General features: G+C 49.7%; 1 protein-coding gene across 1 annotated transcript in view; it reads left to right on the forward strand.

Annotated features, from left to right (window-relative positions):
• ESAM (endothelial cell adhesion molecule) overlaps positions 1-16,694 on the forward strand; it is an 89,642-nt gene that overhangs the window by 61,129 nt on the left and 11,819 nt on the right. Inside the window, exons 2-4 of the mRNA XM_073321112.2 lie at positions 7,698-7,855; positions 12,688-12,901; positions 15,012-15,167. Of these exons, the coding sequence (XP_073177213.2) occupies positions 7,698-7,855; positions 12,688-12,901; positions 15,012-15,167 (528 nt within the window). The remainder of the gene's footprint in view (positions 1-7,697; positions 7,856-12,687; positions 12,902-15,011; positions 15,168-16,694) is intronic.

Below are 16,694 nucleotides of genomic sequence, written 5' to 3' on the forward strand. Positions count from 1 at the left end.
CCTGGAGACTTGCTCGTGGAGCTAGGTGAGAGCACTGTTTGCAAACTGTCAATGCCATTTGGCCCATTGCATGCTGGCCAGCTAACCAGTCTGCTCAGTTGGCCCCGTTGAAACGGGGCTTCCAAAGACGCCTGGAGGCTTCATTCCAGGGTCTATCTATCCCATAATCCTGTCGGTCAGTGGCCAGGACTAGCTGCTTCAGAGGCAAGTGCATGAGCTCCCTGGTGGACAGTTATGGGATAACCTGCCCATATGGGATGTTTCTGACTCCAGGCCACTGGTGGTGGGTTGTGCCTTGAACCATGAGGCTTTATATCCCATGTAACTTTTGTCCTGTCAGTTTATAACTATGGATGTTCTTAGATATAGATAGATATGGTTCTGCATATGAGCTGCCTTTCTGATATTCTGTGGTCAGGGAGTTTCGCCAGCTAATTATACACCGTGTTAAAGGTATTTTTGATCAGGTTTGAATGTTGCCTTTCATTTTCAGTGACTGTTCTCTTGCGTTTGCATTGTATCGGGGGCTACATAAGGGTGCCAGTTTTCTATCAGCTGTCACTTTTTTTTTTGTATGTATCTCTGATGTTCGCTTAATCTCTAAATTAAACAGTTCCAATCTTTTCCATTTCATCACATGGAATTTTTATGGCCCCTATAAATTCCAGTGTTTACACACATCCAACTGGAGCACGTGACATTAGGCAAACCACCTTGCCAGGTGCCAAGAGGATGGGCAGGAACGAAATCGGCTTCCTCTGCCCCCTGCAGCGCAATTGACATACAGCAGAAGGCAGCCAGAAGTGTGTAGGACTGACTGTAAAATACCAATTTTCAGTCACAAACACAGTGACTATTTTCCCCTGAGCCCAAGTGCTGTACTTGATGCTGTACAAAATGCCATCCCCTGCCCTGAAGAGCCTATAGCTCGGAAATCTATTGCATCTAGCTGGCAGCCCTGCCTGCATGTATGTTGTGGACGGAAGAGCCCTAGTTGATTGCAGAGACACAGCCCCAAGAATCCACTCATCCAGCTTCATCATTGCTGGCACAAATGTAAACACACATGATCAACATTTCTAAATAAATCCCAAGGGAGCTGGTGCATTAAAATTCATCGGACAACTTGTTTCTGGTCACTAGCCCCTCTATACAAGGTCTCCTGCTAATAGATTGTATTTCTGATGCTAACAAACATTGCAGTCAGGTTATTTATGGAATTTAGTCAACGGAAATGGCAGGGGGCAAAGTCCAAGGGCTTTATGATGATTCCCCTTCCCTTGTGGGCAAGTCGCCTCTCTCTTTGGCATGTTCGTGGTATTGGAATGTCAGAAAGATGCAGCATAATCTCAGCCAGTCAGATCTCGGCTGATGCATCACCCTGTAGCTGCTGTATACAAATCGGAACAGTTAGAATCGGGCTCGTCACTATCAGGAGCCATTAGTTTCTATTTGAAATGTTTCCGTGAGAGCCACTACAATTAAAACATTAAGAAGCCAGAAGAGCTGAAGCAGCCAGTGCCTATCTGCAGTGAGAGTACAAACAGAAATGTTTCCAGTGTCTTTACAGAAGGACGGGTCCATTGGCCACAGCCCTCATCCAAAAAACACAAACTGTCCTGCAAACCGTTTCACTTTCACTGTCTTGGGAGTTTCCCCTCCTCAGCTGTGACAGAAGAATACAAATGCTATGGATCAGGGATGCCAAACCCCGCCCAACTCTAGGGAGGTGTTCAGCCGGATCCAGTGTTGCCGACTCTCTGTTTTCTCTCTGGTCTCACTGCAGTTATTTTTTCTTAAAACTTTGCCTTCTGGAGTCAGGAGATTAGGTGAGAATCTTCTGCTTTCAATTAAAAATAAGTTGGTCTCACAGTTGTAGAGAAAAGGTTGAAATGTGACACAAGCGCCCCCTAAGGACTCCGAAAATCGCATGTATTTTTAAACCAATCTCTTGATTTGGGAGGAGCCACACTCATGACTTTTGAACCCTCCGGACCGGCAACGATGCAGCCCCCCAAGACTTGTTTAGATTCTGGAGAAGCTAAGCTTTCATCTAAAGATAACCAGGGTTTCCAGCCCTTGTGGTTGTGAGGGGAACCTTAGTTTGACGTTATCTAGCATTGTCACTGTTGCATGTACTGCATGCTAAGTCGTAACGCGAGAGGGCTCCAGATTGTCAGACTCAAGTGGCTCTTTACTAAGAGAACTATTTACAGAGGGGCTGCTGCTAGCATTCAGGCCATGTGCACACAGACTGACTTCCTAGTGCCTCCTCCAAACTCTTCCGTCCTATAGCCTGTTCTCGCCCTGCAAATCCCATACAGGTTGGTACAGTCAGAGCTGTAAAGAGAGCTGAATCCCCCTGTTCATCTCAAAAGGGCTGTTAACTCTGAAGCCCAATAATGATACAGTACTTTAAAGGTCAGATAGTTTAAACAGTGTTGGCATCCACTTGAGTGCCTGATTTGTTCTGCTGTTGCTCCAGCTAAGCTGGTATGAAAACACCAGCTTGCTCCCTGCCAACTTCCCTGCCCCACCCATCTCCTGTGCCAGCTCAGCCCTTGAACTTCTGCCTGTAACTGCACCAGGCAGCTTCAAATACATCTCTGCAGCTTTCCTAGGAGGTGTGGGAGGGGGAGCCCTGCTGGATTATGAAGCAGCACTCCAGGGGAAGCTCCCTGCTTGCATTGCTCTTCAATACCTTGGAAGCAGGGACCCAACTGCTGCTGAGCTCAGTGTCCTGCGACTCTCCCATCTTGCTGTGGAATCTTGTTGCTGTGAAGTTGGAGACAGTGCAGGAGTGCCTGTTTGGCACAGCTAACGTAGAAACCCTTTGACAGGAGCTTGGGCATCAAGAACGTTATGTACCCAGAGTTCATAGAAAGCATCTTTTAAGGCATTTTTATTCATGAGATGCTGTGATCAGAATAAAAACATCAGATTAGAGGCAGGATGGTCCAGTGGTTAGTGCACTTGCCTGGGACTCTGGAGACATGGGTTCAGTTCCCTGTTGTGCCATAAACTCCCTACGCTGCAGCTGGGAGCTGGAATTGCCAGCTCGGGTGGATGCACACACGCCAGCTCTGCTTGAGCTCGGGCTGAGGCTGGCCTCCCGAGTACGTGCCCTTGGGGTTGGGCGGGATTCTACTCGGGCAGCTAGCCCAGGCTGCTATTTTTCAGCGCACTCGAGCAGAGGAAGTGCGTGTACCTCTACCCGCACGGGAGACAAGCTCCCTGCTGCAGTGGGGATAGATGCCAAGGCCAGAAGGGACCACTGTGACCATCTTGTCTGACCCCATGCATAGCACCTGCCAGAGACCTGCCCCATAATAATTCCCGGAGCAGAGCTTTTAGAAAACCATCCAGTCTGGATTTAAACATTGTCAGTGATGGAGAATCCACCACAACCCTTGGTGAGTTGTTCCAATGGTTAATGACTCTCACTGTCAAAATGCACACCTTATTTCCTGTCTGAATTTGTCTAGCTTCAAGTCCCAGCCACCGGATTGTGTTAGACCTTTCCCTGCGAGACCGAAGAGCCTATTATTAAATATTTGTTCCCCATACAGGTACAGATTGTGATCAAGTCACCCCTTCACCTTCTCTTTGTTAAGATAAACAGATTGAGCTCTTTGAGCGTATCACTCTAAGGCAGATTTTCTAATCCTGTATCATTCTCATGGCTCTTCTCTGAACCCTCTCCAATTTATCACCAGCCTAGATTCATAGATATTAAGGTCAGAAGGGACAATTTTGATCATCTAGTCTGACCTCCTGCCCAACGCAGGCCACAGAATCTCACCCACCCACTCCTGTGAAAAACCTCTCACCTATGTCTGAGCTATTGAAGTCCTCAAATCATGGTTTAAAGACTTCAAGGAGCAGAGAATCCCCCATGTTGCAGAGGAAGGCGAAAAACCCCCAGAGCCTCTGCCAATCTGCCCTGGAGGAAAATTCCTTCCCGACCCCAAATATGGCGATCCACTGAACCCTGAGCCTATGGGCAAGATTCACCAGCCAGACACCCAGGGAAGAATTTTCTGTAGTAACTCAGATCCTACCCCATCCTTCTTGAACTGTGGACACCAGAACTGGACACAGGATTCCAGCCATGGTTGTACCACTGCCAAATTCAGAGGTAAAATAATCTCTCCTCTCCTACTCGAGACTCCCCTGTTTATGCATCCCAGGGGCGCATTAGGTCTTTGGCCGCAGCTTCGCACTGGGAGCTCACGTTCAGCTGATTACCCACCAACACCCCAAAATCTTTCTCAGACTCACCGCTTCCCAAGACAGAGTCCCCCATCCTGCAAGTATGGCCTAGAGCATTTGTTCCTAGATATATACATTTACATTTAGCTGTATTCAAACACAAATTGTTTGCTTGTGCCTGGCTCACTAAGAGATCCAGATTGCTCTGTATCAGTGACCTGTCCTCTTCAGTATGTACCACTCTGCCAATTTTTATGTCATCTGCCAACTTTATCAATTAATATTTTGTTTTCTTCCAGGTCGCTGATAAATTTTAAATAGCTTTGGGCACCCCCTGTTGGACCCCACTAGAAATACACCTGCTTTATGCACTTAGGACAGAAGAACCCAATGCACAGCTACAGACTAAGGACCGAATGGCTAGGCAGCAGTTCTGCGGAAAAGGACCTAGGGGTGACAGTGGACGAGAAGCTGGATATGAGTCAGCAGTGTGCCCTTGTTGCCGAGAAGGCCAATGGCATTTTGGGATGTATAAGTAGGGGCATAGCGAGCAGATCGAGGGACGTGATCGTCCCCCTCTATTCGACATTGGTGAGGTCTCATCTGGAGTACTGTGTCCAGTTTTGGGCCCCACACTACAAGAAGGATGTGGATAAATTGGAGAGAGTCCAGCGAAGGGCAACAAAAATGATAAGCTATTACCAGCAGGACAGTGGGGTGGGAATAGGTATTGTTTCATATTCTCTGTGTATATATAAAGCCTGCTGCAGTTTCCACGATATGCATCTGAAGAAGTGAGCTGTAGCTCACGAAAGCTTATGCTCTAATAAATTGGTTAGTCTCTAAGGTGCCACAAGTCCTCCTTTTCTTTTTGCGAATACAGACTAACACGGCTGTTACTCTGAAACCTGTCAAAAATGATTAGGGGTCTAGAACACATGACTTATGAGGAGAGGCTGAGGGAACTTGGATTGTTTAGTCTGCGGAAGAGAAGAATGAGGGGGGATTTGATAGCTGCTTTCAACTACCTGAAAGGGGGTTCCAAAGAGGATGGTTGTAGACTATTCTCAGTGGTGGAAGAGGACAGGACAAGGAGTAATGGTCTCAAGTTGCAGTGGGGGAGGTTTAGGTTGGATATTAGGAAAATCTTTTTCACTAGGAGGGTGGTGAAACACTGGAATGCGTTGCCTAGGGAGGTGGTGGAATCTCCTTCCTTAGAAGTTTTTAAGGTCAGGCTTGACAAAGCCCTGGCTGGGATGATTTAATTGGGGGTGGGTCCTGCTTTTGAGCAGGGGGTTGGACTAGATGACCTCCTGAGGTCCCTTCCAACCCTGATATTCTATGATTCTATGATGATTCCCTGTTTACAGTTCCATTTTGAGGTCTGCCAGTTAGGTAGTTTTTAACACCTTTAATGTGTACTGTGTTAATTTGATATCATTCTAGCTTTTTAATCAAAATGTCATGCAGTACCAAGTCAAACACCTTGCAGAAATCGAAGTATATTACCTCAGCATTGTTACCTTTATCAGCCAAATTTGTAATCTCAGCCAAAAAAAAAGATATCAAGTTAATCTGACAGGATCTATTTTTCATAAATTCATATTGATTTGCTTTAATTATATTACTCTCCTTTAATTCTTTATTAATTAAGTCCCATGTCAGATGTTCCATTATCTTGCCTGGGATTGATGTCAAATTGATCAGTTATAATTACCTGTGTCATCCTGTTTCCCCTTTTTAAATAACGGCACAACATTAGCCTTCTTTCAGTTTTATGGAATTTCCGCAGTGCTCTAAGATTTGTTGAAAATCAACATTCATAGTCCAATCAACTACTCAGCCAGCTCTTTGAAAACTCTTGCATGCAAGTTATCTGGACCTGCTGATTTTAAAATGTCTAACTTTACTAGCTTTTGTTTAACTTCCTCCAGAGATTCCAGTGGAATGAAAAGAGTTTTGTTATATGATATGACTACAGCATCTGTGTTTTCCCAAAATACAGAACAAAAATATTTATTGAACAATTCTGTCTTCTCTGAATTATTATTTATAATTTTGCCATTTCCATCTAGCAATGGACAAATATTGTTGGCAGGATTATTTTTGTTCCTAATATACTTAAACTCCTTCATATCATCCATAACTCTGCTGACCATAGATTTCTCCTTGTGTCCTTTGCTTCCCTTATCAATTTTCTACAATTCCTAGCTTCTGATTTATATTAATTACCGTTGACTTCCCCTTGCTTCTGTTTATTATATATTTTATTTTTATAGCTGCCTTCACTTCTCCCTCTCAACCAGCTCAGTTTTTAAACTAATATGGCCTCCTTCCTTGATTGTGGCTTTTGGGGCTTCTAGTAAAGTGTTCTTAAACAATTCCCAATTATCATTCATGTGTCTCTGATTAAATTCTTCCCTCAGTGGATCTGGCGCATAATTGTTTTCAGCTTTGTGAAATTGCTTGTTTTAAATTGCTTGTTTTATTGTTATATCCCTGGTTTGGACTTCATTCTGTTTCCATGTTATAAATGTGATCGATGTAAACAGACCCTTCGCCTCTTCATTCTTCTGTTCGCCATCTGTACAATGAGGACAGCAGCACTGTCCTGCCTCACAGGGCCGATTGGAGGGTAAATACACTGATGACTGTGAGGCACTCACCTACTACAGTGATGGGTACACACAAGATAGATCATGACCGATGCTCACGGCTTCCTTGTTTCTGATGGTTTTTATAAAACTAGTCCATGCATAAACTAGGTTTGGGGTTTATTGTTCAGAGGAGTCACCCGTCCACAGTTTCATGTGTTTAAAAACAAAATCTGTGTGTAAATTAGTGAGGCACAAAATAATGCTGGGCTCCAGCTCTGAAATTTCAGGTGCAGGTCGTAGACTCCTGCACGGATTTGCTCGTAACTTTCCAGACAACGAAATCGTTACCCTGAGAGGAAGTGCCGGGAGGGTAGGAGACGACCTGTGTCCCCCAATAGTGGGGGAGCGGAGTGAGGGCAGCCCGCTTCAGCAGTGTTACTGAGCATGCTCAGTCCATGTGAACATGCTCAGTCCAAGCCAAGCAGCAAATCTGGGGACACACATGACCCTACATGCCACCCACGTCCCCTTAACGCTTGTTTTCAAGCCTGACAAAGGAGTCATACTGCACAAACTCAGTGCAGCCCTTAAGCATGGCACCCCGGTGATGGCTACCTAGGGTCAGTACTGTGCTTTGAGAGCCTCAGATTACCCGTGCTATTGCAGTGCGAGGTATCATTTACGGTATCTCTTTCACGTCGTTCTGAGTGGTCAGTGATGTCAGCTGTGGAGCGTCCCCTTCTCTTGCGCCTGGTGCACCGCAAGATCCTGGGATCTCAGTGGGTGCCCGGGGGCTCTGGGGTTTGATGCTCAGTTTTGGATGTAGTAGGGCTGGTTCCTGGGAGTCAGGATGCACCCTTAGTACTGAATTTCTCTCTCTCTCTGCAGGTCTCTCTTCGGCGCTACTGGAAGTCAGAGTGGGACAAGCCTCTATCTCTACGATCCAAGGGCAGAGGGTGGTGTTGCCGATCTGGTACACGAGCACCTCTCAGAAGAGTCCCTATGTCTCGTGGGTCCTTGAGAGACCTGGAGCCAATCGTTTGCAGGTAAAAGGCATGGGGGCCAGAGAGGCGGACACCACCCAGGGGAGCCCAGGGCTCCGGCTGTGCCTGACTGGGGCGCTCTGGGGGCTTGGCGAGGAGCCTCACAGCGAGAGGAGATGCTTCACTGGTGACCACAGGGTGAGAGTGTCAGCTGCTGGCTGCACTTCAGCTACCAGCTCCCCTCCCTTGGCTCCTCCGTGCTCCTGTTCGGTTGGGAGGGGGAGCTGGGAGCTAAGGGAGCTGCAGTCAGTGATGGTGACCCACACCTCGTTGGGGGGCAAGTGTGACAGTGAATGAGTGCGTCCAGTGTGGGCTCTCTCGATAGCTGCTGTGGCATAGGTCATGGAGCCCTGCCTAGCTGCGTGCTCTGGTGCCCACAAGCCCTCGGGGAAGCTCGGTGTTTGCCTGGAAAGTGGCCTAGGAGCTTAGACACGGGCCTGGCTTCTCCTCTTGTCTCTGTGTCAACTTAGACTGACGAGGTGGGGGAGGGAATATCTTTTATTGGACCGACTTCTGTGGGGGAGAGAGATGAGCTTTAGAGCCACACAGAGCTCTTCTTCGGGGCTGGGACAGGTACTCTCAGCGTCACAGCTAAATAAATTTGTTCCACCTGGTATTTAGCTGTGATGCTCCCCGATCTGGAGCGGAGCTCTGTGGAGCTTAAAACCGTCTCTCTCCCCAATAGAAGATGTTACCTCCCCCGCCTCGTCTCTCTAAGATCCCGGGACTGACACGGCTACACCCGCTCTGCTCATCTTAGACAGGTCATTCGGCCTGGGAATAGGCGCTGGAAGTAGGAGTGCAGGGGAAGCTGCTGCACCCCCTGGCTTGAAGGGGTTTCCATCATAGACGTGGTTTACAGTTTGGTTTAGTGGCTCTCAGCACCCCCCACTATACAAATTATTCCCGCGCCCCTGAGTCTGGGACCCTGTCTGTAAAACGGAGGTGGGCACGTATGTCACTGGGGCTGTGGGAGGCAAGGAAATATTTGCCAAGTTCTGTAGAAGGCTGTCGGCAGCAGAGGTGGGGATAAAACTTGGGGTCTTCCAGCTTCCTGTCCTGGGTTCAATTCCAGGACTGGACAATGTGGATTCTGGAGGCACCAGCTCCTCCCATTCAGAAACTTTTCCAAAATGTCCGTGCAAGAACGGTGAGATTTGCTCACGGAACCGCTCTGGCTCCTCCCAGGTAAACGCGACCCAGGTTCACGCATGTTTCTGATGAAACCCTTGTACTTTTCCTTGCCCAGTCCTAGAAAACAGGGCTCCCGTCATCCCAAAAGATGTCCTGGGTGCATCTGCAATACCTGGGCCTCCCCTACACCCTGGGGATAAATCATTGTGGAGGAGAAGCCTGTTCAGTGAGACAAAAGGCCTTGTCCCAGGCATTGCAACACATTGGTGTGAGCAGGGCTTTCCAAATGCCGAGGAAAGCGTGTGTGTGAGGGTGGGGGGGCGTGTGGCATTTTTCAAGTGCTGCCGACTCCTGGTGTTGCACCGCCCGGTTTCGACAGAGCCAGTTTGTTACTTGACTAGCTTTTATTTCCATCTGCTTGTTCTGACTTCAAGCACAAAGGAGTGTCTGTTGGGGGAATCTCCACGGGGAGCGGTGTAGAACAAGCTCACCAGATCGCTGACACAGACAGTAGTGTATTACGTCGCCAGGAGGAGCCGGGGGGGCAGAGATTCCTGGGGCCGGAGAGGGATGGGAGGGACCCATTACAGCCTCACCAGGCCTGTGAGAAGTGAGAGGAGCCCATAGGAAGGGTTCTGTGCAGGGACAGCTGGAGCTGGGCCAGGCTAGTGTGTGCACTAAGGGGCCGGGAGAGCACAGGGAAGGGACCTCCCTGTGCTGTACCAGACCTGCTCTGCCACTGCCCTTTCAAAGTGCTCCCTTCCCTCACCCCCCAGTTGTCATGGGTACCTGCCTGACTAAAAGCTGCTCTAGGCTCTGAGGCTGTCTCGTCCTCCTCTCCTGTGCTGCATGCAGGCCACCCTCCTGTCTCCGGTCTCCTGCCCTCAGGCCATGCTGCTCCTCCCTGCCCACCCTTTGCTACCTGCTGGGGGTGACTCTGCCTGCACAAACAGACATCGCTCTGCCGCGGTCCCTGTCACGACGCTGGCTTGCACCAAGGGAGGAGCCGGCCCGCTGATTCCATTGCAACATTGACGGTGTGCTGAGGGTTCCTGGTGTTGTCCAAGGGTTCGCCCTCTAGAGAGTCAACCTCCCTCACTCCCAGAACTGCCAGGTAGCCGGGCTGTGCCAGTCCTAGAGCGGAGGCAATACGTTAGTCGCAATACGTTGGGCACAGCCCCTGGCAGCCGGAGAGCTGCTGTGATCTGTGTCACCAGGTTTGTCCCACTGACGTCTCTGAATTTTGCAATCTGTGGATTCCTGGTGCATGTTCAGAATCTGAAGGGTTGCCCCATTGTGCATGGGCTGCCTTCGTTCTGGCATTTCCCAACTCCTGGGCTCTTGACTTTGCAACTGAAATGTTCTTTTAACATATGTCTTGTCTGTACTAAGTAAAGAAAGCATGGCTGAGAGACAGGGGATGCTCTTTGCCTCTGATGTGTCACCAGTGTGACTGATGCAGAGATGTCTACCTGAGTCCGCAGAGAACCAAGGGCGATCGCTTGTAGAGATGTGAATTGTCCCCTTGTTCCCAGTGAAGGGTTAACTCCGTGCCCAGCGATGGAGATTTAATGGTCACCATTGTTAACTACTTCATTCCTCATGTAGGAAAGGAGAGGAAGGGTCAGAGATCATCACTATCTTGGGAGCTCATTTGTGAGGACTCGATCATCAGCAGTGACTCAGTGGGGGCTGATATTGAATAAAGTGGGTGGAGCTTGGCAGAGTTTTACCACTTTTTTTTCCAGTTTGCCCCCTATCCTCACGTGGGTTTCTTCCATAACGAGGGGGAGGGATGGTGTCAGACCCGCCGTGTTTCACGAAAAACTCATGAGAACAGCAGTTATGACACTGATAAAGCAGCACTGGGTCTTTATGAACCAGGAGCTGGAAAAGTAAACCAGCTCAGAAGCTAGGAAGGTCCCCTAAGCCAAGAAATATACGGATGCTTCCAAAGTTTGATGGCTGCCCTTTTTTTAATGAAATCTTGGTTCGGCACCAACCCCACAGCACATTTCATGGCTAAGTCACCAGCCCCGAGAACAGAACTTGCCACACATTGTCGTGTAGCTTGACTTGTGGACAACAATAGTCAAATATTAGTGTTCTGGCTGGTTAAATATGTGCTGACCCAATGGTACGTGCACAGGTGAGTCACACATCGGTCCAGAGCAGCATCCTCACCCCGGGACTGTTGGAGGAAGAGCCGTGACGTTATGGTGCCAGTGTCTAGGCAGCTATTCTGCTTTTGTTTGGATTCAAGAGCCCATCAGGCTCCCCCGTCCCTGTGATGGTCCTGCCACCCCCACAGCAACCCAGCGTCATCGCTGTGAGGTGCCAGACTGTTACAGCGTCAGGTGGGGAACAGGCTGCAGGAGCTGATGAACTGCTGAGCCTGGATCGTGACTCCTTCCCATGCGCTGAGAGAGGAGAGCTCTCGCTCGTCCAGCGGGAGGGTTTGGTTGAAATGGCTCGGTCCCGTGAGTGGCTTTGGTAGCTCTGGACTCTCCGGATCCCGGCCACCATGGATCTGAGCCCTTTGAAGTCCAGCAGAAACTGCTTTGTCCCCCAGCTTCTCTCTACTCTCATTTTCCTTCTGCCCCCACCTAAGCTCAGGCCTCGCGTGACCTTTGTTAGAGGTGTGACTCTGCCACGCTGCTCACCAGCCGTGCTTGCTCGCGGCCCTGCAGCGATGGTGGCTCGGCCGCCGGCGCCTCCTTTGGGGAGTCTGTGCTTTTGCTGTGCTTGTCATGGCTGTTAAATTTACTCCACTGTCTACCATCGCCTCTGGGCGTCCGCCTCAGCCCCACCTCTGTTGTGTCCTCCTGCTGGCTTTCCTCTCCCAGGAGCTCCTTTCACTGGCCTTCCCACCTACCAGCTCTCCATTGGGCAGCATGTGCAAAATGCTTCTGCTGTGCCCACTTTCTGTCGTGTGAAAGACGTGTGACCCCATCCTCGGTGGCACTGCACGGTCATGGCGAGATCCAGCCCCTCCTTGATTTAAAGCCCAGGTGACCTACTAGATCTTCTCACTCACTCCCTGCCTCACTCCCTCCCCTGACCTAGCCCTGGGCTTCCCCCGACTGGTGCGGGAGTCTTCTTCCCTGCAGCTCCTGCCACTCTCTGGAACAGCCTCCCGAAATCTCTGCACCGCTCCTGTTTCCAGAAGCCATCTGAGCACCGGGCGTTTTCTCCCTGGCCCACTTCTCTCTCCCTCTCCTGTTCTATTTCACTGGAACCTTGGGAGCGCAGCACTCTGGGGAGCGTTGGGATGTTCAGCTGCACGCTGCATAGTCTTGGCTTCCCCGTGTTTACTCTTTGTCCTGCCCTCTCTCAGCGATGCTGATCCCTGGAAAGTATTTGGTGCCCTCATCAGCCCCGTCCCAGAGTCTCCTCTGTCCTAGCTCCCTTAGTCCCTCCACCATTCCTTACCCTCACCTCCATGGGTCATGCTTGTTGCTCTCTTTTGCTTCCCTTGTGTTTTGTGTGCTTCCCAAGCCCTAATCCACAGAGGGATTGATCATGAGGATTGACTGCCGTGAAGCTGCCTCTTCACGCCCGCTGGCCCAGGTGATTAGCGGTTTGGATGCAATCTGGAGATGAGCCTCTTGAAGCCGAAGCAACTCCCTTGCACCACTCCTTTGCCCCCTGACGGCTGCAGGACTCCCAGGTGCATTGTATTCTCCTCTCTCCCTTTTCAGATACTGACGTACATGGACGGGACGGTGAAAGTGCAGGAGACATACCTGAAGAACCGGACTGGCTTTGTGCACCCTATGCCTTTCTTCAATATTTCCATTGCCATTAACAACACCCAGGAAATGGATTCTGGCGAATACATGTGCACGGTCAACATTCTGGACGAAGATGCCATCAACGGAAAAAATATTGGACTCATCAACCTCACCGTTCTGGGTAAGTTCTGGGTCCTCGCGCTCTCCCTCCTAGCCCCAGATGTGCCCTTTTGAGGCTGTGGGGGCTGATGCAAGGCACCAGGGTGGCCCCAAATGGGACGTGCAGCTCCATGCTGGGCAGTCAGTGACAGCACCTCCTGCAGTGGGCGTCTTGGCTGGCTGCTGTGGGGGGTGGGGGGGAGAGATGAAAGATTAAAAACTACTCCTGAAACAGACTTGAGTTTAATTGTCTAGAAATGGAGAGTTGTGGTCCGGAGCCCTAAGACAGTCGGTTACCACGGTGATGAGTGCAATGTAAAAAGGAGAATTGGACAGGGTCTCTTGTCATGATCACACCCCATAGCCCGATGCACTAACATAAAACCTCATGACTGAAGGTAAAGAGCAAGTGCCTCAGGGTGATATGTCCCGAATCGATTACTGATGATCCAGAAAGCGAAGGTGCGGGGGAGCAGTAAGGTAGCAAAATTTGCAGATGAGACAAAGTTATTTGGGTTGTTCAGGACCATAAAGGATTGTGAGACATCTCAGAGACACAAACCAAGCTTAGGGGAAGGGGTAACATGAAGTCCAATTAAATTTAATGGTACTAAATTTGAGGGAGAAATGTAAGCTATTCCTACACCTTACAGAGAATCTATAAAGAAAATCTAAAGTTTGGGATTGTTATGTTAAAAGGGAGATGAATAAGGGAGGGACACAGAAAGTGCATTGAATAATGAATAGTCTAGAGAAGGTACATTGGGAGCTTCTGTTCTACACAAACAAATGGACAGTAACTGTAATTTAAAGGCGGCAAATTCAAAACCAATAAAAGCAAATACTTTTTCACTCAGTGCATAGTTAGCCATTGGAACTTGCTGCCCCAGCATGGCATTGACACCAAGAATTGAACAAGAATCAAAGAGGGATTGGCCATTTATGTGGACACCTAGAATACCCAGGGTTACCATAGTTAATGCCAAAAAGTTTTTTGGGAAGGTATTAAACCTCCTGCTTCAGGTCTTGGGCTAGTCTCTGACTGCTAGTGATCCGGATGAGACCTAATGTGGGGGCAGATCACAACACAGCATCATGCTGTGAGGTTCTTACACCACCCTCTGCCACTGTCAGAGACAGGATACTGGGCTAACTAGACCTTGGGTCTGATCCGGTCTGGCAATGCCTGTGTTCTGATGTTGTAACTGAGACTTTCCAAACAGCCTAGGAGATTTAGAAGCATGTCTCTCATTCTAGTTACCTGAGTGGCTTGTTGCACCGTGTGGCACTAGGGCCCGGCATAAATCTTGAACTGTAGCAATATTGAATGTGTGGGAAGTCTTGACAGTTCAGAAATAAACATTTAAACAGAACCTCAGCACCACTCCATCCCCTGCTGTTGTCTGTGGACAGCTCGCAGGATCTGGCTGTTGCTGCCCTTTGGCCTGGCACAGTGAGGCACCTCTCACCTGACCAGATAAGAGGTTGGTTTCACTGCAGTAAACCTGCCATTGGAACATGGGATACCGCGGATGCTGTGCTGTTTGCTTGCATTGGTGCTTTAGGGAAATGAACGAATTCCTGGGCATTGCAGATCCCTCTGGAGCCAGAGTGCTTTTCTGGGTTGTTCACAATAACAGACGGTGACAGCAGAGCCAGGGCTAGGATAGTGGGGCCTGGGGGCACAGGCGTCAAGCTTACGTGACTGCTCTGGATTAGACGTTCCTGTTAAACCCTGGATTTGTGCTGGAAATGGCCCACCTTGATTATCACACACATTGTAAGGAGAGTGATCGCTTTAGATAAGCTATTACCGACAGAAAAGGAGGACTTGTGGCACCTTAGAGACTAACCAGTTTATTTGAGCATCCAATGAAGTGAGCTGTAGCTCACGAAAGCTCATGCTCAAATGAATTGGTTAGTCTCTAAGGTGCCAGAAGTCCTCCTTTTCTTTTTGCGAATACAGACTGACACGGCTGCTGCTCTGAAACCTGTCAGTACGGATTTGTTCGTGCTGCCTGTGGCCAATAGATGGCGCTGTTTCATTTTGCAAGTTACAGCTGGAAATTGGCCCTGTAATGATGTCCACATTCGGAAGGCACTAACCCGTCTTCTCCTCCTGCTCTCCCCAGTTCCTCCATCGCCCCCAACGTGCCAGATCCAGGGGAAACCCTACCTTGGGGGCAACGTCACCATGAGCTGCAAGTCATCCTTCAGCAAGCCCAGCCCCAAGTACAGCTGGCAGCGCACTGCCCCCAACACCCAGGTCTTCTTCGCACCAGCCCAAGGTAGGAATCCCCACCCTGAGTGCACCAGGATCGTGGCACTGCCGGGGTGCAGGCAGGAAACCCTGATGCTCTCACCAAGGGGTCTGAGAGGCTGGGGCAATGTGGGAGAAGGGGAGGAGGATCATTATCACCAGGCGCTGGCTTCCCTGTGGCATTTGCCTGGCTTGTGGCCAGCTTGGAGCAGGTCCATGGACTAGGCGTTCCGTGCTATCAAACAGCTGCACACGTGTACCAGGCACGGGGGGTAGCATTGCAGCATTAAACTAACGGGTGTGTTCTACTGTGTGTGTGCACCTGGCTCCATTCCTACCCAGCTGGGCCAGTCACGTGGGGGAATGTGCATCTCTCGGCGTCCCCACCACTTGGGGAGAATGCTGTGTTCACTCTGACTTCCCTCCCAGCTCTGGACCTCACTGGGCTGAATTCTCAAGCTAAAAAAATCCCCATTTGGGCAGAGCCCGAGCACGGAAAACGGCAGCCCAGGAAGTGACTGTTCTGAGCACACGCAGTCAGGGGATTTGCTTGGGAACTTCACGAGCTGCCACATCCAGAGCTGCAGAGGGGTGGAGAAAAGGTCAGGGAGTCCTCACTCAGTAACAGATGGAATCTTTCAAACTCCCTTTTTTGATCTGATCCTCCCTTCTCTCTCTGACTTGTCGGAAGTCACGTGTGTTCCTTACAGGGACCCTGATTCAGAAGGGTAGTGACTGTATAACAGAGGGGAAGGGCGGCATTGTGATTAAGTCAGGGACTGGGAGGAGGGAGATCTGGGTTGAATTCCCAGCTCTGTCACCGACGCCCTGAGTGGCTGTGGGCAAGTCATTGAATGTCTCTGGCCTCAGCTCCCAACCCTTCCTTTCCCCCACCCTTTGTCCTGTCTATGTAGATTGCAAGCTCGACGATGTATCCCACACCTAGCATGATGGGCCTCTGATCTAAGTTGACGCTGCAGTGATACTGATCCTCCCAACACCGAGTGGGGCTTTCGGGGGGAAGAGACGTCAGATGAGTGAATTTAGCATTTGAACTAGTTAGATTTCTGTCAAGCACACAGCATAGCGTAGCGGGCATTCCTCTTCCACTGCCTGGGGATTTACACAAGCTGGACCTCTTCGGGAGTGGAGTTCTATTAGTCATTGTCGTTCCTTCTAATTCGCATTGTCCCCCCCTGCTCCTGATGTCAGCTCTTGTGTTTAATTAAATACTGGATGACTGTTTTATAAAGGGAAGAAGTCAGGAAATGTAAAAGGGCAGGTTCTCACAGCAACGTGCCCTCCCCTGGTGGCGCGCGCTCACCCACCTGGCGTGCAGCACATCCTTGGTCGCTTGTCAGGCGGTTGCATACCGTTGCCATGCTTGGTTCTCCGCATGCAGCGGCTTCCTGGACTTCTCTGCCTTTCTCTGATCTCAGTTCTTGATTGGCTCTAGAGCAGAGATCAGAGTCAGCCTTGGATGTTTAGTATTCCCAACCCCCGCTAGGAAAGGTTTGGGGTTGTTGGATTGGGAGGGTTAGCTTGGGCCTCTCTA

This window comes from Lepidochelys kempii, chromosome 22 (genome assembly GCF_965140285.1).
Source record: "Lepidochelys kempii isolate rLepKem1 chromosome 22, rLepKem1.hap1, whole genome shotgun sequence".
NCBI classification, from domain to species: domain Eukaryota; kingdom Metazoa; phylum Chordata; order Testudines; family Cheloniidae; genus Lepidochelys; species Lepidochelys kempii.